This window comes from Trachurus japonicus, chromosome 4 (assembly GCF_045865225.1).
Source record: "Trachurus japonicus isolate A0001 chromosome 4, Traja_1.0".
NCBI classification, from domain to species: Eukaryota; Metazoa; Chordata; class Actinopteri; order Carangiformes; family Carangidae; genus Trachurus; species Trachurus japonicus.
This window is the reverse complement of record NC_140910.1, coordinates 34,277,729-34,302,874: the sequence shown is the minus strand read 5'-3', so window position 1 is coordinate 34,302,874 and position 25,146 is coordinate 34,277,729. Positions and strand designations below refer to the sequence as shown.

Sequence of the window (25,146 nt, the reverse complement as noted above, 5' to 3'; positions counted from 1 at the left end):
TTGTCATGTGTTAAAGTCATCAGGAAGTACATTAAAGGTCAAGAGTGGATTTTCAAAGTGTACCCTTACCTTATCTTTTCTTTTGCTTTTAGTCCAATCCAGCCTCGGTTCCAAGTCATTAGGTGGGACTGTTCCTGACATATTTCAAATGAAATGAAAACAGAAAAGATGTGTCAGGTTGTGTGTGTGTGTGTGTGTGTGTGTGTGTGTGTGTGTGTGTGTGTGTGGACCAACACATACCAGAGCTAAGATAGATGTGGTTTTCGAAGGGGTTTTACTACGTCCCTAGTAAGTAGTTGAACCAGAGGAAGGTGTGTAAGTATTCCATTTGACAGGACAACAGGGGAATGACACAGCAAACCCGTTGCCGTTGCAGCAAGGACTACCTATTGCCTCTATTAATAGGGCGCCTGCTCTACTAAGTGAGCTTTATACGTTTTTTTGGCCTGTGTTGTTATTATTACTGTGAACGTGATCTTACGGAGTCTGATGGCTACACATGTGATGTCTGTCATATCTGCTTTGTTGAAGGATTTCACGAGGCAGAAACGAATCATGTCTCCGTCTAGTGGTCAGATGTTGGAACTATAAGACCTTGTTCCATAAACAGAACAGGCCCCAGGACGAGTGAAGGAGGATTGGACGGTTACACATGGTTTAGTAATGAAGGAACTGTCACTGTCAGCTGCACATCTGTCCTCACATCTGTCATCAAGTCTGCTCCATAGACTTGGTCTTGATTTTGTAAACAATGACATCAAGGACGTAACTTTGGGTTTAACACTGGGGGGTTACAATCTCTGCCCATATGTCAGTATGTGTCCTAATGCCAGACGAAGAGTGGGATAAGGAGGTGGGGACTGTGATCATGTGATTTCTGAGAAAACGTGTGATTTCCAACCGTTGCTGGTGAAAGTGAGAGCACAAGAGTTTCCTGTTGATTAGAGCTGCAGTAAAAGTCCTGGGAGGAAGGAGGGGCGAGTCTCTCAGATCTGTGTTTAAGGTGGTGATTCGAGAAGAGTTCAGTCCACACCTCTCAACTAAACCAGAGACTCAACAACAGGAAAGGTCAGTGGCAACATTTTAATGTTTCTTATGACTTACTGAAAATCTTATGTAAAGCAAATCAGCAAGCTGCCAAATCCATAGACTAACATACATAAAACAATTCATGCAATATTCACGAAATTAAAACATACTTGCCCCATGTAGAAGCAGGGGTGAAAGTAGTTTTAAATTCTTGCCAGTACTATTACCAAAAGTTATTTTTCTCTGCATTATTATTATTATTATTACTGATTTTAATTGGGACATTTTGCAACAAACGTTAAACGTGTGGTACACGTTTCGAAGGCTGGGTCAGGGGTAGACAATAAAGGAAATTTTGAAGATCGCTGGCCCCACCATTCTAACCACTGGCCCAGGACAGGTATTGATCCCCATAATAAATAAAAAAGAACATATCCTAGCCTGCAAACAGCCTGCGGTCTCACCATCGAGGCTGGAGCTTTCTTATATACCGATACCAATACTAGTACATTTCCAAGATTCTCGATACTTAGCTATACAATACCACGATTTAATTAGAAGAAAAAAAACATGTGCTTCTAAATTGGCTACTTTATTTAATAAATAAATAAATAACTGTTTCTCATCAAACTTGTATTTAAGCTCTAGCCTACTGTGGTTTAACCTGTTCTTCCCTGAGCCTATTTTCCAGGCCTCGAAATTGCATATCAATAATAAAATGAGTATATCTCTGCAACCACAAGGTCTATTTGAATAATTTGTCATTGAATAGGGGACACTCTGAGGATTGTTGAGATGTGTAATTATCAGTATATCTGTTACTGGTGAAGAGTAAATGAAGATGGCACACAGCAAAAATTAAATAAATTCAATGTTCGCCTAAAAAAAAATATCATATTTTTGATGAGTGTCCTTTAGAATAATGCTAAGATAGCTAAAACTCTCTATAAAATCATTGTACAACATATGAACATTGTCTCTGCAGTGGTTGATTATGATTAATTGAAGCAGCATAAAATTATTGAGATTTTACTACAAAATATTCAGGCAAGCTTTCCAAAATGTCCATTTTTGGCACAGCTTGGAACCACCTGCCACTATTAACCATTGTTTAATCTTTATTTTCACACAATTTGCATAAATTAACTGAACAAGAATCCACAGTTTTTTTTTAATCCGCCTCTTTGAACTGTGTTGCTGCGTCTGGATCATACCTGTCAAGTTTTGGATTTGAAAATACCACCCGCCGCAAACAGTGCTGCCACCCCAACCAAGCTCCAGTATCCCTTACATTTTAAGACAAGAAAGCTAAAATCACTGGCTTTATGCACAGCTGCACTACTCCCTGATCTTCAGTCAGCCCGTCTGCCATTATTGGACAAACTGATTAATCCAGGTGTGCCTGACCTCAATAGTCACAACAACAATAATGGTTTTTTTTGTTTGTTTTTTTCTAACACATAAATGAGGCATTCTGGTGTACTCTGAGGAGAAACAGAGGGAAAAGACAACATTGCTTCAGTTTTTTTTTTCTTTTAAAGCAGATTCAGTACTGACTGAGGTTCCTATCATTGTAACTGCAAGAATGGCTTAAGTGTATTAAAGTGAACTCCGAACTGGTTTAGTGTGGAGCTGTGGCTGGTGGCCAAAAACAAAACTCATTTTTAAAAATTGGCCTGGACCGGCCTTTCAAGGCCCTCTTTCCTCTGCTTCACCATGAAGCTCTTTCAGGCCACACTGTCTTCTTCCACAACTTCTGCCCTATTCTCATCTGTATTTTGATAGCTGGAGCTACTGTCAGATATCTATATGACAGAAGGCCCACACATGCTTTAGCTTTATACTGTGGAATAATTTGAGCAGATATGTCCAGGGATTTTCAGCCTTCTATGATTATAGAATGACCCTGTCTTTTACAGCAGGTAGGCCACAGACACTGTCACAGACACACACACATACTCTGCTGTCCCTCTCTGTTGCTCTCTGGACTGGGCTGCCTAGCTGTTCTTTTGGGTTAAGTGAGCATGGACGACACAACTCGACCGGTGTGGACGCGCTGGTTCGAGCCGCGCGTGTTCGCGCGGAAAATACGAGTCTTTTTTTCTTTTTTTTTTTTCAACAACCGCGGGTCGGCCCGTTACAGGCTTGATGGGCAGGACCTCAGTCAGTGCCGCGGTGATGTAGGCTTTGGGCTGTGTGCTCGCACATAGTGACGACGAGCACGCGCATCGTCGCTAACCAAGATAGGATTAATAGAGAGTTGGCCACTCCGAGGTAAAAAAAACAAAACCCAAATGAAATAGCAGCGTCCAGTCCAGGGTGCCGCCGGGACTGGCCCGGGGTACTATGGTTAAAATACGGGAGATTTACGGGAAAATACTAATACGGGAGGACGGCGGGAAAGAGGGGTAAAATACGGGACTTTCCCGGCCAAAACGGGATACTTGACAGGTATGATGCAGGTAAAGCCTGTCTGCCTGTGCTCATGACGCGCAGCTGTAGCGGTGCAGGGGATCGACCAATCAGGGTCATTCACCTATCGTTGTGACCATATATGTATATAAGAACTAGATGACTCACCCACCGCTGCTGCTCAATGACAAAGCGTAGCCAGTACGGCGGCCATCTTGGGACGGGCAACTCTCTCCCTCAGAGCATTAAGCCTGTGCTGCATGTTCTGCTATAATGACCATAACTTGCTCAGTTTTTGTCCGATTTCAAAACGGTTTGATTTTTATGAACGTCTATGCAGTTATGATGCAGCATATTTAGAAACACGGATAATTTTAATAATGTATTTTTTTGTTGTAAAAGTAACATTATAGTGAGTTAAAGTAGGCTAATAGCTACATACTGATTTATTTTACACAGAGTTATGAATAGTTTTTTTAGTGAAGATGACTGGATCACCTATCTACTGCAGCCAGAGTCAGAGCAAGTTGCCCGTCCTCATATGGCCGACTATGAGCTACGCCTGCGTGTAGTCAGATCCACCCCCTTGGTTGTGACCGTAAGAGCCAGTAGAATGAAGCTAGTGAGTTTCATTCATGTGGACCTTTCCTAAGTTAACCAGGGGTGCACATCGTGGAAAGTAGAACAACACAGCCCTGCCCTGCCTCTTTTATCCCAGCATCCTTTTCATTGCAGGCCACATTCTAGATCAGAATGTTATTGTTTTCGACCATTTTGCCACGTCAAATGCCTTGAAATTGCTCAAAAAATTTCATTTTGTAATTATAGCTGGGGTATTTCCACACAATATCATGGCATAGCCTACTGAAAGGTGGCTGCTGGCAGTTAGTTTTAAGTTGAATATTTGACAGACGATCGCTCCTTCTCAATACATTAAAAATGTGTTCAAATGCAATAAAAAGAGGCTTAGATCTTCTGTCCTGTGTTGATTCTGAGCAAATAGGTCACATGACCTATTTGGATTGACATCTCTAAATAGGCTATTCATTTATTTAATGTAAATATGAGACTTATAGCTCAATAACTCCCAGGTCATGTGACCTGTTGGCTCAAAATCATACAGGATGGTAGATCTAAGCCTGCTCTATGATACACTCCTTTGTTATTGCATTTGAACACATGTAATATTTTATATTATTTTTTAAAATATATATTTTATACTGTAAATATGAGCATTAGAGCTCAATAACTCCCAGGTCATGTGACCTATTTGCTCAAAATCACCACAGAACAGAAGATCTAAGCCTCCTCCATGACACTCACCTGTTTTTATTGCATTTGAACACATGTAATATTTTATATTATTTTTTTAAATATATTTTATACCTCTTTTTATTGCACACATCTTATATTTTCTCTGAATTTTTAATGTATTGAGAAGGAGTGAATGTCTGTCAAATATCCAACTTAAAACTAACTTAACGCGGTTGAAAACGTGTTGGTTTGCGTTCCTTGTGTTGATTTTGTGTTAAGAAGAACATCGGTTATTTGCACTCTTTGGTAGAGTTTTAAATAGTGTAACGAACCAATGTCATTCTCTTCTATTCCCTTCACAAATAATTAAATCACGAGGCAGCATTTCCCCCAGTGTTTGTTTGCGATATTGAGGCGAATTGCTTCACTTTTCCAACAGCGGAGTGGCTTAAGCGCGCTCCCGCGAGGGGGTGCTTTTCACGGCAAGGGTGCATACGACGGCACAACACCGGAAAAAAAGGTTCAGTCTTCAATCAGCAGCAGTGAGCGAGCAGCGCGCGTTCCGCGGTGCACAGCTGCACACTGCAGTTGCTTGAAGTTGAAAGGGAGAAAAAACCTGGAAGGAGGAAAAAAATGCAATGTTTCGTTCATCCACCAGGTGGCGCTAAGCAGTTGTGGGTGGGTGCGTTCAGGGGCGGTCCCTCATCACTCTTGTGAAGTTTGGAGTGAATCGGACAAAGCACGAGGGAGTTATGAGCAGTTAATGGTTCATCCACCAGGGGGCAGTAATGGGATGCGTGCAGGTTTGTTCATCACACATGTGAAGTTTCGAGGAAATCGGACAATGTTGATGTAAAATATGGCACTTCCTGTTTCCACTAGGGGGCGACATGAGCGACACCCCCATCAGATGGAAGAGGTCTCCACCCTGGACCTGTGTATCAAATTTCATGATGATACGAGTTCATTAAAGCCATCAAAAGGGCAAACGTAATTTCATGGCGAGGGATGATAGTCGCAACGTCGCCACACGGACGCCATTACTCGTAACTTCACAGCGTTCATGATGTAGCTTCACCAACTTGTTCTGCATGTTTTAGAAGTGGAATGAAGTTAATGGGGTCAATTCTGTGCCATCAGTACACGTTAAAGGAAAACCTGGCCACTTCCTGTTACCACCGGGGGGCGCTATGAGTGACGTAGGAAATTAATATATCGGGACGTTCAGGGCGGAGCCGTCATCATGTCCAGCAAGTTTGAAGTTGATCAGATAAAGTATGTGGGCGTGAGAGCTGTTCGAAGGTCAAATGGCGAGCAAACGAAAAGTCGCCAAAATTCACAAGGCTCTAGAAGCCACGCCCTTTGACCTAGAGACCTGCGGAGCACAACTTTTGATCAGAGTGGCATCTCGATGGTCTCTAGCCAATTTGAAGTCAATCGGACGAAATCTGTAGGAGGAGTTAGTTCAAAAAGGTCAAAAGTTCAAATCAAAATGGCCGACTTCCTGTTGTGATTTCACCATGTCGTTTAGAGGATTTTTTGTGCGTCTGGCAATGTTCTGTAAGCCCATCAAATTTCATGCGTCTAGGTGAAACACAAAGGCGGGGCTGATGTTTTGAAATTTTCTAGGGGGCGCTATTTAGCCATTTGGCCACGCCCATTCCCAACGACTTTAAAATATCAAATTTTTCGCCAGTCCTGATTAGGGCGGGGTATCGATTCCGATTCTTAAGATTCAGAATCGATTTTTTTCGATTTGATCCGATTCTTTCGATCCGATTCGATTCGATCCGGTCATTAAAGGGATAGTTCACCCTAGAATGATATTTCGCTCATTATCTACTCACCCTCATGTTGACTAAGGGCTGGAAGAAGTTTCAGATTCCTCCGTGGCTTCTCTGAGTTACAGGGGGTCTCGGCATAGCAGTGCATGTCCATATAACGGTTGCAAAGGGACACCGGAGCTCTTTGTAAAAAAACACACACAAAAAAACATCCAAATACCTCCATGATGCTCGTATGTAATGTCCGTCTTGTGCTGAAGCCCCAAATTGCGTAATTGTCCCGAAAAAAATTAAATAAGTCTATATTTTAAGCTTGTTTGTAGCGGAAGCTTCTCGAAGCTCCTCTTCCTGGTCCGTCCAAATCTCGCGTGATTCGCAGTAACCGCACTGACGCATACTGACGCCGGCGCAAATCACGCGAGATTTGGACGGACCAGGAAGAGGAGCTTCGAGAAGCTTCCGCTACAAACAAGCTTAAAATATAGACTTATTTAATTTTTTTCGGGACAATTACGCAATTTGGGGCTTCAGCACAAGACGGACATTACATACGAGCATCATGGAGGTATTTGGATGTTTTTTTGTGTGTGTTTTTTTACGAAGAGCTCCGGTGTCCCTTTGCAACCGTTATATGGACATGCACTGCTATGCCGAGACCCCCTGTAACTCAGAGAAGCCACGGAGGAATCTGAAACTTCTTCCAGCCCTTAGTCAACATGAGGGTGAGTAGATAATGAGCGAAATATCATTCTAGGGTGAACTATCCCTTTAAAACTGTTTTTTGAGTTGATACCTTCTCATTTTCTAGTTATGTAACATAATACCTGATTGTCTAGTTATGCAACATATTAATAATAGTATTAATGAAGTAGGGGAAAATGGCAAGGACCAATCCCAGAATGTTGATAGACTAGAATTTTACTGAGGAGGAACGAGCATAGACTGTAGGGAACGAGCCTGCGTGTGTGTGTGTGTGTGTGCGCACAGAGGAGCAGAGGTTCGTTGGTTCGAGAAGTTTGTCTGTTGTTTTTCTTTCTTTTTGGTTACGGCCGACAGTAACTGTACCGTTCCTGAAATAAATGAAGGTTTGTTGAGCAACTCCTCCTCATCCTTTTATCACGTCCGGTCGGACGCTATATTAAAAAAAAAAAAAAAAAATCGATCTGTAGGAATTAAGATGAGAATCGATTTAAAATTGGTGGATCGATCTTTTCAACCCAGCACTAGTCCTGATGTGCATGCCAAATTTTACGCGTTTTGGGGCATGTTGAAGCCTCCAAAAATGCGATTTTAGGGAGAATATAATAATGAAAGAAAGAAAGAATAATAATAAACAGAGCAATAACAATAGGGCTTTCGCTGGGCGACTTGCAGTCGCCGCTCGGGCCCTAATAACATACCACAGACGTTATCATAGAGATCTATTGAACCTGGAGGTTTCTGTTGATTGATTGTGACAGAAGCTGCTGTGGCTGTTTTACGTGTTGGAGTTTGATTTGTCCTGAATCATTGAAGCATATTTACACAAATAACAAATTCCTCACTCTACGTCATAATAAAAAACATTCACACAAAAATATAACATTTGAAATAATTATTAGCACCAGTGTATCAGACAAAAATTCTCGCTACGCAAAATGTACAAAGTTGCATAGTGTTGGATTTTAGCCTGGAACAAAATGTTAAAGCAGAAGTAAGTGATATATTTGTGTTAATATAAGTCTTAAATAGTTATATCTTCCGACAGCAATCACTTACATAGAGTGTTTGGACCGAAACACGGGTCTGTCAGTCACTCTGCTCTGCTCTGAGCCGAAGAGAAAACATTTATCGTATCCTACAGTTTTTATCCAATGAGGAGAGAGAACGGCATGCAGGGCTGTGTGTGCAGCCAAGGAACGCCGTGAATGTGGCGACGTGGGGACGAGGACTGTTATGGTGCGTTCAAGGAAACTCGTATTTTTCCGACCGTGAAGTCGTACCAGTTCGATCTGGTACGAGTTCACCGGTCGGAAGTTACGAGTGGCCGTTATAGTGACTTTCACCGGTAAAACAGGTCGGAAAAACACGAGTGGGTTGCCTGGAACGCTACAAAGTCGTAAGTTGTGACTTGAAGCTGTAATTTACGATTTCAAAAGCCTGCCTGGAACGCAGCATTAGCGAAAGCGACCGGACCACTTACTTCTGCTTTAATGTGTGATTGGCCAAAAAACAAAAACAAAAAACACCAGTGATGAGCAGCAACTTGTGGGAGAGGGACAGACTATCAAAATAAAAAGCTGTGTGGTGGAACGTCAGCACAGGAAATGGTGTTTGACCACAGCAGGAGTGTCACAGCTGAGGACTACGGCGGCTTCCTGTTTATCCTGATTTGTAGGAAATTTGTTTCGTCTTCCTGCAGCTCCTCGTTCGTGTTCTCCTGAATTCTCTGTGTCGTCTGAATCTGGATCGTTTGTGTATTTGCAGCTCGAGTTCTGGGCTTTCACAGTATTTTTTGACCCTTGTCAGCCTCCGTAGATCACAGACAGACAGAGCACCTGAGGTCCTGAGAGATGTTTGTATCACCACTTCAAATTCAACAACTCTGTGCTGTTTGCCAAAAACACAGGAGCCAATGTCTGAAAATGCAATTTACCAACAGAGGGAATACTGTACAATTTACAAAATGAAAAATACAAAGTCACTGCTAATCTGCCAGGGCTTCTATTTTCCTCTCCCACGTCTTTTTTTTCCAAAGATCAGCCCAAATAGGTCACATGACTGAAAGAACCTCAACACCTGTGTGTGTTTCCTAGATGTTGTGTATACTGTATGGGAATCAGCTGTGACTGATTGATTTGCATGAGCTCAATCAACTGTTTTTCAAAAGCAATGAAACAAAATACAGGTCATACATTTGTTTCAATCTATAATGTAAACTGCTGTTTATATTAGCTTTTAGGTTTAGTTTAGAACATGTGGTTTTCCGTTTTGACAAATACAGTAAAAGTAACTGTAAGTTTAGCAGGTGACATCTATTCTTTTGATCTTAGTTGAGCTTGTGTGTCAAAGAAGTTACAACAAATTTTAAATGTGTAAAATGTATGTGGTAAAGTGAAGTCATAACCAAAAGAAGAAAGGAACAATGAGTTCACTCTATTCTGCTCTATCATCATCATCATAAATTCTTATCAGCTAATTAAACCATTGTGTCCTACACAGTTTGACCTCTGACCTTTGTACTAACCTGTAGTTATAGTTATAGTTAATTTTCAGCCTGCAGCTGCTGTGTTGTAGTTGTGAACTGATAAAAAAAAAATTTGTTTCTGAAACTATATCCTAAGTCTGAAATTGAATCAGACTCTAACATTACATTGTATGTGTAACATGGATGATAATGTCTATAGCAGAGTTTAAATGGGTCAGTCTGAGTTTTATTCTGGCTCCGCCCTGACACCTGATAAGTTTTATCAGCTAATAAATTCTGAATGTTCAGGAAGTTTTCCTTCAGACCAGAGAGTTTCATGGTTCAACAACACTTAAGGTAAGTGAGCTCATATATCAGAATCAGTATTACTTATCATTAACATGTGTGTACAAGACATACTTCAAATCATAGCAACTTCATGGTTGATGAATTAGAATCAGTACCATACCTGTTGTGTCTTCTGAGGACAGACAAACTTACATAAACCAGGAAACACAGAATAGTTTAAGGTTTTTAACATGGAAAAGGGACATGATGTTTATTTTTCAGTGATGAATTTATACAACAACATTTAAATAACTAGCCTAAATCAGAATCAGAAATTATTCTATTGATCCCTAGAGGGAAATTCTTTTGATGCAAAGCCCCTGAATAGAGTCACTAATAGAGTTTGAAGGAGCAAAGATAGATAAATAAAAACATAATTCACATATAGGTGTAATATAACACAGTATACATAGTGTGGATGTTTCTTAAAGTTAGGGTTAGTGTGGTTGGTAGGGTGGTAGTGGTTGCTTTTGGACTTTGGACTAGTTTCAAGATAGCAGCAGCAGCAACAACATCTGTGCATAAATAATCTTTTATTAGCACAATGAAAAAATGGATCTTGGCCCACGACTTGGCACACCTCACATACTTTATCTCTCAGAGAAAAGTAATTGGGGAACAGTGACATGTATCATAAATGCTGGTTTTTACGATGCTCAAGGTTAATTTATTTTCATTCTAAGCATGTTTTTACCTAAAGTGAACAAAATCTGTTACTCTGGTCCCAGCCATGAATACAAATGAATAATAAGACAGCATAGAGTTGTCAGCAGCAGATATAGAGGGGCAGAGGTTTCAGTTAATGAAGCAGAGAGTTGCATCTCACTGCTCCGCCTGGGGGAAGAAGCTGGACTTCAGTCGTGATGTCCTGCTTTAATTCTCTGCTGCATTCTACCTGTGGGGAGGGGGGCAAACACTGGGTGGCTCCTTTACGACAGAGGAACCAGCATGATTGAGGTGGATGTGGCCTGAGAGAAACCCTAACCCTAAGACATCATGGGAAGGGGGGGGGTTTGGTTTAGGCCGGGTTCAGACCACAGACCAGAGACTGGCAACATTACAAGTTTCACCCCGATGTGATGAATGTGTTCATTCATGAAACGTGAGCAGCACGGATTTGTGTGTAAAATGTGTGCAGTGGAAATTTCGCATTCATCAATCTTTTAGTAGCACTGATCTTATCGTAGCTACTCACAAAATCTACACCTGCTCCTGACTGTGTGCAGTGCCTGTGTAAATGTAGGAATGCACAGAAATGCTGCTTGTCAGTGTTGGAATTTACAATTTTAATTCATATTACTCTCTCTTATGTTAAAAATATGTCGATGCCTTTGAAACACATAATTTCAATATGACAAACGATTAGAAATATTTAGAGAGAGAGACGTTTTAGGGATTGGACATGCACAAACACGTCAAGACTCCATCTAATGATGAAAATAATCTGATATAAAACCGGAAAAAATTGTATTCCATAAATGTGCAGCTGATGCGGACGATGACGCAAACCATTTTGCCAAGAAATCAATGACCGCTTGGCAGTCTGGTTTGTACGTCCTTTATGGGTGCATCCAGATCCTCCGTTACAATGACATACGACACACATTGCCAGGAAAGATCCAATCTCTCTATTTAGACTGCAGACGTATTGGCAGATATCCGATTTGTATCTGATTTATTTCCAAACATAACGGGGTCCTGATTCCTGAATCTGATCTGACAATATCTGATTCCATGCGTATTTGTCCCGTTTACACATTCATGTTACAGATCCGATCTCAGCAGCTTGTGGAGAAAAAATCGGAATTGGGCCACAGCCTTAGATCCCCGATCTCTCTTTTCTCTCTCTCCCTCCTTGTTTGCGTCATGGCCGCAGGTGAACAGGATGCACCTACCTCCTTATATGGTGGTCAGAATCTCCTTATATAGCTATTCATGGGCGGAGATCTATGCTAATTGCTGATCACCGGGGGCGTGCTGTTAGAAGTTATGGGACATGGAGTCAAGCACAATGAGCTTTATTATCAGAGCAACACATGATGGATTTTTCTGAATTTCCACAAAAAGACTGCACTCCCTTTCTCAGCCTGAAGTACCGACAATTCTGAACTGATAATTAAGTAGTTTTGTGTGTTTGTTTTCCAGTTGAAACGTAGCGACATCATGGCCTCAGCTGGTGATGAGACCATAGAGACTGCAGCCCTGGGAAGACCATTCCAGCTTGGCATGCTGTATGACTGCAGGAGGGACCTTCTTATTCCAGGTAGGACCTGATGATGTGTTCAGGGCCTCATTTAATCTTAAAGGATCCATCACCTGAAAATCACTTTTTTTCAGGTTATTGCATGTATAACTCAATCTTTTCTGTCACTGACAATAGCTGACATGTTTTTCTTCACTCTCGCCTCCTCCCCCTTGAATTCACCAGGAGAGGAAAAAAACGCGACTTCTGATTGGTCTTCTCGTTGACGTCACAGAGAAGCCGAGGATCAGGGGAGGGAGGGGGGACTACCCCCCCCGCACGCCGTACGCAGCAGCCAGCAGCGGTAGTGGTGGCTGTGAAACAGGCAAAAAGCTGTTTTATTTCCTGCTGTAGCGCTGCTATTACGTCACTTTATTAAGTTTTAATATTTTTTGATGCGAGAAAGTAACCGTTTAGATCCAAATAACGGCTGTTTAGAAGTTCGCTCTGATGTTTTTCGGAGAGAGTGAAACTCCACCTGTGGAGCAACGACTGCAGCCAGCCGGTCTGCTGACGTGCTCGGCCGGCCAGAACTACGTCGACACCGCGGCGGACAAAACGTTCGTTAATTAACTTACCCGCAGGCTTTTAGAGGTTTACCATCAGCTGGTTAACTTCTTTTTTAGGATATAAATGCTGGTCTCATTGATGAAATCTAACAATTGTGGCAGTTTGTTTGAATGAAAAGTGAAGCTTCCTGTGTGTAGCCTACTGGACAGAGGAGTGGCGCTGCCTGGGGACTCTGTATGTACAGAAATCACCACATTAAAGGACAATTCCGGTCGAATTCAACACGGGGGTGTATTTTCATATCATTTTAGGTCTAAAAGAATGAATCTGAAGATTTTCAGTTTAATTGCTCCTGTTTTGCGGTAGCTGCGTCTGTCCCTGCATCGCCACGGCAGCAATGAATGGGAGTGGATGTAAGTTCCGCTGTTTAGGCTGTTTCCAGCCCTCAAAGCCGCAATTTTTTTTCCACAGACAGCGTCAGATGGCTACTCAAACATGCACCGAGAAGTTTATTTACTTCAAGCAAGCCGACATGTTTGTAAAAGTCGATCTAATTCAAAGTCTCCCGGAGTCTCGCGCGAGCCCGAAGTTGCAGTGCTGGTGTATTCAGGCGCAGTCGGAGCTACCGCTTGTGTCATAAACACAGGAATATCAACTCTTTACTTGCTTGAAGTGTACATTTTTTTCCACAGACAGCGTCAGATGGCTAATCAAACATGCGCCGAGAAGTTTTTTTTACTTGAAGCAAGTAAAGAGTTGATATTCCTGTGTTTATGACACAACGGTAGCTCCTACTGCTCCTGAACACACCGCGCACGGCAACTGGGTCTCGCGCGAGACTCCGGGAGACTTTGAATTAGATCTAGTTTTACAAACATGTTGGCTTGCTTGAAGTAAATAAACTTCTCGGTGCATGTTTGAGTCTCCATCTGACGCTGTCTGTGGAAAAAAATTGCGGCTTTGAGGGCTGGAAACAGCCTAAACAGCGGAACTTACATCCACTCCCATTCATTGCTGCCGCGGCGATGCAGGGACAGACGCAACTACCGCAAAACAGGAGCGATTAAACTGAAAATCTTCAGATTCATTCTTTTAGACCTAAAATGATATGAAAATACACCCCCGAGTTGAATTCGACCGGAATTGTCCTTTAACGTCAATAAATACATGTTTTACAATGAACCGATCAGCCTGCATTACATTTTATTTATTTATATATCCACCTTTTTCTGAACGTCAAAAACGTAAGCCGGTTTTGCTCTTCCGGTGGAATTTTATATTTACGTTTCCATGGTTTCAGTAGTCTCGGTAAATGCATGGAATTTTTTTTTTTCAATGACAATCTGTAAACCAAGATCGCGTGTTTTTCTTGCGAGAGCAAAATTGGGTACACAAATAGGGATACATAAAGGTCAATGTTGCATATTATTTCTCAAAAATGTGCATTTAAGACCCTTTCAACACTTAAAACCAATTTAAATACCAGGTGATGGATCCTTTAACATAAATAAATACACTGCTTCAAAACTACAGTATTGTGACAATTCAACATCGTTTCATTAATGTGTCAACAGGTGTAACACTGTGGGATCCAGATCAACTGAAAAATAATACAAGTGTTAACCAACAAAATAACACTGAGTTCAGTGTCACCACATCGGATTCAATTAACCAGAAGTCAAATTCATTAAAGATCTCTGGCTCTCTTGAGCTGAGCATCTTGGGAGGACTGGTGAATGTGGACGGATCAGCAAAATACTTCCAAGACATAAAGAAATCTGCCAAACAATCCCGCATGACTCTTCAGTACAAAACAACAACAAAGTTTGAATCATTAACGATGGCTCACCTGGGTCGTGGACAGGTGACTCATCCTAATGTGTTTGAGGATGACACTGCCACTCATGTGGTCACAGCCATCTTGTACGGAGCTGGGGCTTACTTTGTATTTGACAGAGAATCATCATCAGAGGAAGATAAGAAACAAGTGGAGGGGGAGGCTAAAGTCATGTTCAATAAACTGAAATTCCTCACAGTAAATTGTGAAGCATCTTTCAACATGAACGAAGAAGAGAAAGCAGCAGTTGAAAAGTTTAGCTGCACGTTTCATGGAGACTTCAAGTTACCTTCCAACCCAACGTTCTTCAGTGAAGCTGTGAGTGTTTACAGAGACCTTCCTAAGATGCTGGGAGAGGATGAAGAACATGCTGTTCCTCTCAGGGTGTGGCTCTACCCTCTGGTGAAGCTGGATTCAAGAGCAGCAAGACTCCTAAGAGACATCAGCAGTGCTCTCATCAGAAACTCTTCAGAAACAATAGAGAGTTTGAACCAGACGGAGATGAGATGCAGTGACCTGCTGAGAGACACAGCAGCAGCAACATTTCCTGCCATGGAAAAGAAGGTTCAGGATTTGATGCAGATGTGCAAACATTACAAGCATGACTTCACGCAGAAGCTTGGGTCAGTGCTTCCTTCAATCCGAGGGAGAGGGAAAGAGGAAAGTGTCCTGGAGGAGATCCTCAAGGCGCATGAGAAGTCTCCATTCAACAGTAAAGACCTGGATCAGTGGCTGAAAAACAAGGGGAAGGAATCAGACACACTGAAGTCCTACCTTAAGCAGCTGGAGGAACTAGATGTGAAGATGGATGATGAGATGGATGACCTCTTGTGTGATTTAAAGGTCAGAAATGTTGTGTGCTTTTCATTTACCTCAGTAGAGCAGCCTGATAGCTTCCTGGTCAAACTGTCCAATCACCTGAAACCAGCAGGAATGATGGACACAGTTGGAGAATCCTCTGATCTAGCCACCAGAGACTCAGACTGGCTCACCACTGATACCAGACTGACTATGAGGAGACAACTACAACTGTTCAATGAACTGAAGAAGGTGAACAGCAGTGATGACACCAGATTCATATCTGCATCAAAATATGATGGACGTCATCCAGGGGCGTGTATTTTAATATATGAAGGAGGGTCAGATGAACCAGTCCACTTTGTTCCTCCATCAAAACCTACCACCCCAACAGCTGCTGCTGGTTCATATGACACAATAACAGTTAGAGCAGCACCTGAACCAGATCCTGGATCTGTAGAGTACAGAGTAGAACACAGAATCAAACAGGAAGGAAACCCTCAGTGGGCATCTGAACCACTGAAGGAGAACCAGGAGGAAGTGACTCTGTTAGAACTCAGACCAAACACTGAGTATGAGATCAGAGTCACAGCTGTGGGAAAACTCAGCTACACTGTCAGCAGCAACATCTGCACAGCTGTGACCCCCCCAGCAGCAGGTCCACCAACTCAGGTAAGAGACAACAGTTTGCTCTGACATGGAGTCTGTCCAACTGTGTAATATAAGGTACATCACTGAGAGATGTGATCTTTGTCAACAAGGGAAATAAACCCACAACCTATAAAATTATTTGAAGTTTTACGGTATGTGCAGATACGTGGTTGAATTAACCTGCTGAGGTCGGCGCACGCGTTTGTGCTACGGTCCTGATATGTTTTTGATTATATTTCGGTCATTTTACTCCATAGAGAAGCGGCTCTCCACTTTAAAATACACCCTGTTGAACTCTTCAAACCCTTTTTTTTTTTTTTTTTTTTACCTTTCTAACAACACAGACACACTAGCTGCGTTTCCATTACAGATTTTCGCAAAATAAAAGCAATATTTCTGAAACTTCGAAAAAGTGCAATTGCTATTTGCGGGTGTTTCCATTGAAAGGTATTTTGCGAATGAGCCCAGCGTGTGTGTTGTTTTCTGTGTTCTGAGAAGCTGTGTGAGTTCCGCCATGACACAGAGATATGTGTGTGCTAGTGTAAAATAAACATGCTTGAAGAAGCTGAAGAATATCTCTGCCTCCGTCAACTTCTTATTCTCCTAGTTCAACACCGGATAACATTTATGCTCAAAAAGTGATTTTAAAAAATGTCATTCTAGATTTGTTTTCTACACTTATCTATTACTTTATTCAAGGGCCAGGACATGATATAAAAAAATAATCAAATTAATTAGAGGCTTTGTAATTAATTAATTGCATTTTTAATCATTTTTAATTCATTAATCAGCCATGCTCCACTATATATATCAGTTGGAAGTATTTTAGAGAGCACTAATTTACAATCATGACAGAAGGCTTCACAAACAGAGATTTGTCATCGGTATTCACATCACCCACAGCAAATTACTGTCTTTAATAAAAGAGCTAATAAAAGCTAGTCTATTGAGGTATTCACTTTCATTCTGGTGAGATTCATATCATATCACATCATATCATATCATATCATATCATATCATATCATATCATATTTCCTATGCCATATGGTAGATAACTGTGGCATTTTTGTACTGCATTTTTATACCGCTAGTTTTTACATCCCCATGCAGAACAGGAATTTATTTATTTATTGAAAAACACAGTAAAAGGGCGCTTTTTAATACGAGGCAAAAAACTACCCCTTGGGCCCTACGTGTGCATGTGCATTATGTGTTTGTTTTCTAGTTGAAACTTAGCGACATCATGGCCTCACCTGGTGATGAGACCATTGAAGGACAGAAGATGTTGTCATGATGTTGTGTAAAGCTGTTTGAGACAAACTCTATGTAAAAATGAGCTATACTAATAAACTTGTCTTACCTTTCCTTACAGACTGCAGCCCTGGGAGGAGCATCCCAGCTTCTTCAAGGTAGGACCTGTTGGAAATGTTCAGAGCCTCAGTGAATCTTAACATGAATTAAAGCTGCAAGCAGCTGTGGCGGTACCCCTGGGGCGCTCTTCGAAACCCCCGTGAGCAACCGGACGTGGACAGGCACGTGAAGGGGCATCCCGTCATCACACACGTGAATTTAGAAGCAGAAGTTTGGAGCGAATCGGACAATGTCAATGCAAAATACGTCATTTCCTGTGTCCACAAGGGGGCGACTTGAGCGAGCTTGCATACAAGGAAATGGAGGTGTAGAGGGCGGGTCTCTGATCACGTACATACATTTTGAAGCAGTTCTGAAGAAGTACGTGGGAGATAGAGCAGCTTGTGTATGCATGGCGAGGCATCAGAAATGGCGGCGGCCATAGCGGCCACGCCCTTTGACCTACAGACCTGCAGAGCACAAGCTGTAATCAGCTTGGTCTGTAGATGGTCTGTACCCAATTAGAAGTCAATCGGGTGAAATCCCTCGGAGGAGTTCGTTTTGCGTAAAATAAATGCTAACCAAAATGGCCGACTTCCTATTGGGTTTAGGGCATGGCTCCAATTCAATCTTTTGTATGTTTGGTTATGATACATGTGTGTGTAGAGTTTCGTATGTGTACGGCAAAGTAAGTGAAATTTGTCGATGGGGAATTAATTTTAGTGCACTTCCTGTTACCACCGGGGGGCACTATGAGTAAGACAGGAAGTTAATATATCAAAATGCGTGGCTACGATCAAGTATGTCGGCGTGAGAGTTGTCGAAGTGAAATGGCGCCGAACACGAAAGTCGCCAAAATGTGTGGCATCATAGCAGCCACGCCCTTTGACCTATAGACACACAGAGCACAAGATAAGATCAGCATGCCGTCTACATGGTCCATAGCCAATTTGAAGTCAATCGGATGAAATCTCTGGGAGGAGTTCGTTCAAATAGGAAAAAACTACAAATCAAAATGGCGGACTTCCGGTTGGGTTTAGGGCGTGTTTCCAAGAGAATTTTTGGTAACACTTTACAATAAGGGTCCCTTAATTAACGTTAGTTAGTACATTACTAAGCATTAATACATAAACTAATGTGTTAATTAATGCCGAGTAATGCATACATAAGGATAACTAATTACATTATTCAAATTTTTAATTTATTAACTAACTTTGAGTAGTAAACATTAACTAGAAAATTTCCTCTCGGGAAATTTTGAATGGGCCGCGGGGCTACTGCCGATTTTGCCATCTCTGTCAACATGGGAATCAAACCCACGATCTTAAGGTCAAGACAGAGCTGATCAGACAGACACATGATCATCTTTCTATAAGCACTGATATGGAGGAGCTGTAACCACATTAGGTTAAGTGTGTGTGTGTGTGTGTGTGTGTGTGTGTGTGTGTGTGTGTGTGTGTGTGTGTGTGTGTCACCAACAAGGTTTAACTTTAAAACCAGATTAAATCATGGTTTAAGTTTAAATTCTGTTGCACGTTAACTGTGTTTTAATCACATGAAGGTGTGTGTGTGTGTGTGTGTGTGTGTGTGTGTGTGTGTGTGACTGTAATCACATGAAGCTGGCTCTAGAGTCTGTGTGTGTGTGTGTGACTGACTTGACACATAGTTAGTTAGTAGCTGCATCCTGTGTCAGTCTGATTTAGCTGTGTCTGTGTTTATAAACATTTAAACGAGCGCCAGGTGGATTGTTTATGAAGTTAACGAGCTCTGGCCTGAGGATCAAAGAGGTTACCACGGCGATAGGGGCCCCCGCAGGCTGAGACAGACAGAAACGTGGAGAAAAAGAGCCATTTTCTGCCTCTAAACCGGTCTCACAATTAGGCTTAGCATGACAAAACGGTAACTCCTATCAGAACAAAACACAGATCAACGTTGCTCTAAGGACTTACTGAAAATTTCGGTACGATTTGGTGTTTCTACAGTAAATATTTTGGCGACGCTGGCAGTTTTAAAACATCAGGCCGTTCTGCTCCTCTCAGAAAATATTTGTATTGGACTCAATGAGGAGCAGAGCCAGACGTGGCTGCACTCAGAGGCTGATTCTGTCAATTCTGTAAGTCTCTCTGATATTTTGAGCACATGACATGAGAGATAACAAGTTTGTCTTACAAATTCTGAAAAAATTATGTCTGTAGAGTGTAAATTGTGGCCGTGGTCACAGTTTATCCAGAAAAAATACAGAATGTTTCTTCACTCTCTCCCACTCTAACCGATGATGTCACGCACTCTGACACGAACATTCCATGCAATACACACCCATTATAAACTCATAATTTCTCCAAAAATGATCATGGTCATTGATCAGGGATTGATCAAAAACTATATGACCTATCAAAACGTGGAGTAATACGACAATACACAAGACTTGTGTCTACTGTTTAAAGTTTAAATGGAGTCTCTAGGTGAAAGTATGCCTGAGCAGTAGACGTTTGTTAAACTCCAATGATTGGTCTTTTTCGCTCTTTTTTTTTCGCCCGTCCCATTGACTTACATGCAAATTTTTTGCGCAGTTTTTCGCGACTACGTCGCGAAAAATTCGTAAACTGTTGAGAAAAGTAATAGCACACCGATCCCGATCAAGACGCACGTTTTGATATATAATATGTCCTGCAACTCTTCGAGTTGCAGGACTAGATGCGAATCGAAATCTGGCCGGAAGTGGAAAAATAACTAGAAAAGGCATTTCCAAGAATGGAAATGGTGTGACTGCTGACAGCAGCTGAACGCTGTTGCAGAATTAGCAAATAGTGCAAGCAGTGATCACCATACAAATGTTTGACCAAGGTCGGACTCGAACCCACAACCTCATGGTCAATAGACTTCCACTCTGCCTCTAGGCCACAGTGCACACACAGTTACAGAGACTGTTGTCTGTTGATGAGCTGCACTCTGTCTCACTCTGACATCAAGAAAGCTTGAGAGTCAAGCTTGAATGACTTAGAATGAAAATTTCTGTGAATAATTGTTATTGAGGCAAGATTTGAACCAGTAACCTTCAGGTCTCCAGCTCAGCAAGCTAACCACTAGGCTACAGGCAGAGACAGTATGTGAGTGGCAAAGAAAACCTTTAATAAGAGGATCACTGGCTCCTGCTTAAAAAAAAAGGTAAGGAAAGTGCAGAAATTAGCCACACCAAGTAAGACTTAGAATGAAAATTTCTGTGAATTTCAGGCTGAGAGCAGCAGTTTCAACATGAAGCAAGTTATCAGAAGTCAACAGAGGACGACTGGGAAAATAATTCACTATAATTGTTGATGAGGCAAGATTTGAACCAGTAATCGAACCCACAACCTCATGATCACTAAACCTTTACTCTGCCACTTCACCACAGAGAGCACAGACATAAGCATGTTGCCATTGTAATGTGATGATGTGCAGAGAGCTCCCTGGCTGCATTTAAAAAATATTTAAAATTATTATCTAAGTCTCTTTGCATTTTTGAACAGAATTTTAGCCGGAAGACAAGTGTGGCTACAAAACTGGAGAAAATAATTTGTCTAGAGTTTAATTTGCAGAAAAAGTTTAATATTTTTAAAAGTATAAATAGTTAAAAAGAGAAAAGTAACGCCGATAAAGTTCAAAAAAAGCTGCACGTTTTGATATATGAATTGTTGAAATAGCACAACACCTAACACACTAACCATATGGCCACAGAGAACCTGAGTTACAATGAGCTTTATACTATGAGGAATCAAAGACTGTCCAATGACAGCTGAATAATTGGAATCAAAAGTCAAGCAATGATATGAAATGACTGAGGCAGGAATCGAACCCATGACCATATGTTCACTAAGCCTTTACTCTGCCACTCGGCTACAGAGAGCACACTGCTTTCAAGACTGTTGTCATTCATTGTAATGTGATGATGTGCTGCAAACTGGTATGAGTAATCAAGGAGATAACAAACACCTGTAACCAATTGAAGGCGGGGGAGGAGAGCAGAATTCAACATAACATAACAAGAATTCTCCCCTGGGATTCGAACCAGTGACTTTAGGGTTGGCAAGCAGTTACCCTAACCCCTACACTACAGTGGAGTTGTCAAGAAGAGAGGTTGAGACTTTGATGAATGTGAGATTTTTCAATGATGCTTAAAACAAAAAGAAATTAGTATAAATTAGCCACACCAAGTAAGAAGAGGACTTTTTTTGTGACCTGTGACTATTTTTTGGTGAATTAAAATGAATTAAAAAGCACTTAACAGCAAGTTACAAAGTTGAGCTCCTTCTCCTGCTGATGTGAAAAAAATGCATTGAGCTGAATGAGAGCAGAGAGCTCCCTGGCTGCATTTAAAAAATATTTTAAATTATTATCTAAGTCTCTTTGCATTTTTGACCAGAATTTTAGCCAGAAGACAAGTGTGGCTACAAAACTGGAGAAAATAATTTGTCTAGAGTTTAATTTGTGGCCGTGCTGACAGTTTAGCCAGAAAAACTCTAGAATGTTTTTTTGCCTCTCTACACTCTAGCTCTGCTCGTTAGACGCAATACACACACATTATAAAGCTGAAAAAAATCAGAAAAAGTTAAATATTTGAAAAAGTATAAATAGTTAAAAAGAGAAAAGTAATGCCGATAAAGTTCAAAAGAAGCTGCACGTTTTGATATATGAATTGTTGAAATAGCACAAAGTATGAAGGACTAGAAGAAGACCGTAAAAAGGCGGAAGAAAATGGCCAAACAGAAGAACAATAGTGTGACTGCTTCAGCAGTCACACTAACTAGAAGAAGACCGTAAAAAGGCGGAAGAAAATGGCCGAACAGAAGAACAATAGCATTTCCAAGAATGGAAATGGTGTGACTGCTGATAGCAACTGAACGCTGTTGCAGAATTAGCAAATAGTGCAAGCAGTGATCACCATACAAATGTTTGACGAAGGTTGGAATCGAACCCACAACCTCATGGTCATTAGACTTCCACTCTGCCTCTAGGCCACAGTGCACTCACAGTCGCAGAGACTGTTGTCTGTTAATGATCTGCACACTGTCAACATCAAGAAAGCTTGAGAGTCAAGCTTGAATGACTTAGAATGAAAATTTCTGTGAATTTCAAGCTGAGAGCAGCAGTTTCAACATGAAGCAAGTTATCAGAAGTCAACAGAGGACAACTGGGAAAATAATTCACTATAATTGTTGTTGAGGCAAGATTTGAACCAGCAACCTTCAGGTCTCCAGACCAGCAAGCTAACCACTAGGCTACAGACAGAGTTGTGGAGAACCCTCAGCATTGGGCTGAATGAGAGCAGAGAGCTCCCTGGCTGCATTTAAAAAATATTTAAAATTATTATCTAAGTCTCTTTGCATTTTTGACCAGAATTTTAGCCAGAAGACAAGTGTGGCTACAAAACTGGAGAAAATAATTTGTCTAGAGTTTAATTTGCAGAAAAAGTTAAATATTTGAAAAAGTATAAATAGTTAAAAAGACAAAAGTAATGCCGATAAAGTTCAAAAAAAGCTGCACGTTTTGATATATGAATTGTTGAAATAGCACAACACCTAACACACTAACCATATGGCCACAGAGAACCTGAGTTACAATGAGCTTTATACTATGAGGAATCAAAGACTGTCCAATGACAGCTGAATAATTGGAATCAAAAGTCAAGCAATGATGTGAAATGACTGAGGTAGGAATCGAACCCATGACCATATGATCACTAAACCTTTACTCTGCCACTCAGCTACAGAGAGCACACTGCTTTCAAGACTGTTGTCATTCATTGTAAAGCTGAAAAAAATCAGAAAAAGTTAAATATTTGAAAAAGTATAAATAGTTAAAAAGAGAAAAGTAATGCCGATAAAGTTCAAAAAAAGCTGCACGTTTTGATATATGAATTGTTGAAATAGCACAAAGTATGAAGGACTAGAAGAAGACCGTAAAAAGGCGGAAGAAAATGGCCAAACAGAAGAACAATAGTGTGACTGCTTCAGCAGTCACACTAACTAGAAAAAGATAGCATTTCCTGCAGAAAATGCGTGTGAATGCTGAAAGCAGCTGAACGCTGTTGCTGAAGCAATGCTGAATGAGCTGAAGAAATTGTTGAATCAATGCTAAATTAGTTGACGAAACTGCTAAAGCAACGTTGAAAAGGCTAATGCTAGAGTAGAGTAGAGTAGAGAGTAGAGGAATACTTTATTCATCCCTAGGAGGGAAAAAGCTGAAACATATAACTTGTAGTGTGAGATGAATGCCTTCTTAAAGGTAAAAAGCAGTAGAAATGCTAAAGGGAGAAGAAAACATTGAAATTCTGCATGTTTAAATGTAATGGTTAAATAGTTGAAATCTGTAGCTAACCTGACAGGAAGGACAACTGATGAACCAGCACTAACATAGCCGAAGCAATGGCTGAGAATATATTTAAAAGTAGAAGATGTGAGACTTTGTATGAAATGGCTGGAAATTACTTGAATTGTCAAAGAAGAGTTTGAAAAATTCCTGAATTAGGAAAAAAGTTAATGCCTACTGAAATACATTGTAAACTGACAGCAGAAGAACATTGTTGAAGAATATAGATGGAGCATTAGCTGAGGAGTAGAACATGTAAACAGCGGGTTTAATGGTGTGAAATGGTTGAGAAGAGCCTCAGTAGTTTAGGATACGTGTAAAACAATGTGTTCAACATGACCAAAATGGGGAAATGTGTATTTTCAGTTTAAATAGCTAAAGAACAAAATTAACAGCAACGAGTCCATTAACTACAACAGGAAGATAGAGAGGTACATACAAAACAGTCAGACAACTGTAGGAAAAGTGTGTGTGTGTGTGTGTGTGTGTGTGTGTGTGTGTGTGTGTGTGTGTGTTTGTGTGTGTGTGTTTGTGAGGAAGATATACAAAAAGTTCTGACCTGACAACTGTATGAAATGTGTGTGTATTGGACGTGTGTGTCTGTTTGTGTATGGTTAGTGTGTGTCCATTTGTGTGTGTGTTTGTTGTGTGTGCATGTGTGTCTGTTTGTGTGTAATTGTGTAAATTGTGTATGTGTTTGGTAAGTGGTTGTATGTTTGTTGGGTGTGTGTGTGTGTGTGTGTGTGTTTGTGTGTGTGTGTGTGTGTGTTTGTGTGTGTGGTAGTTAGTGTGTGTCCATTTGTGTGTGTGTGTGTGTGTTGGATGTGTGTGTATGGTGAGTGTGTGTCCATTTGTGTGTGTGTGTGTCCATTTGTGTGTGTGTGTGTGTTGGATGTGTGTGTATGGTGTGTGTGTGTGTGTGTGTGTGTAGTAGTTAGTGTGTGTCCATTTGTGTGTGTGTGTTGGATGTGTATGCATGGTGAGTGTGTGTCCATTTGTGTGTGTGTGTGTGTGTGTGTGTGTGTTGGATGTGTGTGTATGGTGAGTGTGTGTCCATTTGTGTGTGTGTGTGTGTGTGTCCATTTGTGTGTGCGTTGGATGTGTGTGTGTGTGTGTGTGGTAGTTAGTGTGTGTCCATTTGTGTGTGTGTGTGTGTATGACCGACAGACAGTCAAACAGAGAGAATGTGTGTGCGTTGCCATGGTGACGTTGCCATTGTGAGGTTACCATGGTGAGGTTGCCATGTTGAGGTTACCATGTAACTGGTGGCTGGTGGCTTTAAGGCATGGTGGCAGCTTTAACCATAGGCTTTAACTGCTCTGTGACACCCTCAAACAGATCTAATGTACGACAAATCTGTACTTAGTACGAGCAAAAGGTTTACATTTTCCGAACCATAAGACCTTGCTGAACGCGTCCA

At 41.2% G+C, this 25,146-nt stretch overlaps 1 protein-coding gene across 1 annotated transcript; it reads left to right on the top strand.

The window, feature by feature from the left end:
• The first annotated feature begins 893 nt into the window (after nt 1–893).
• On the top strand, nt 894–18,483 carry LOC146989318 (verrucotoxin subunit beta-like). The gene is made up of 4 exons (XM_085775252.1): nt 894–1,068; nt 12,139–12,256; nt 14,320–16,052; nt 17,404–18,483. The coding sequence occupies exons 2-4, from the start codon at nt 12,157–12,159 to the stop codon at nt 17,473–17,475; spliced, it is 1,905 nt and encodes a 634-aa protein (XP_085631378.1). The 5' UTR covers nt 894–1,068; nt 12,139–12,156; the 3' UTR covers nt 17,476–18,483.
• The last annotated feature ends 6,663 nt before the right edge of the window (nt 18,484–25,146 follow it).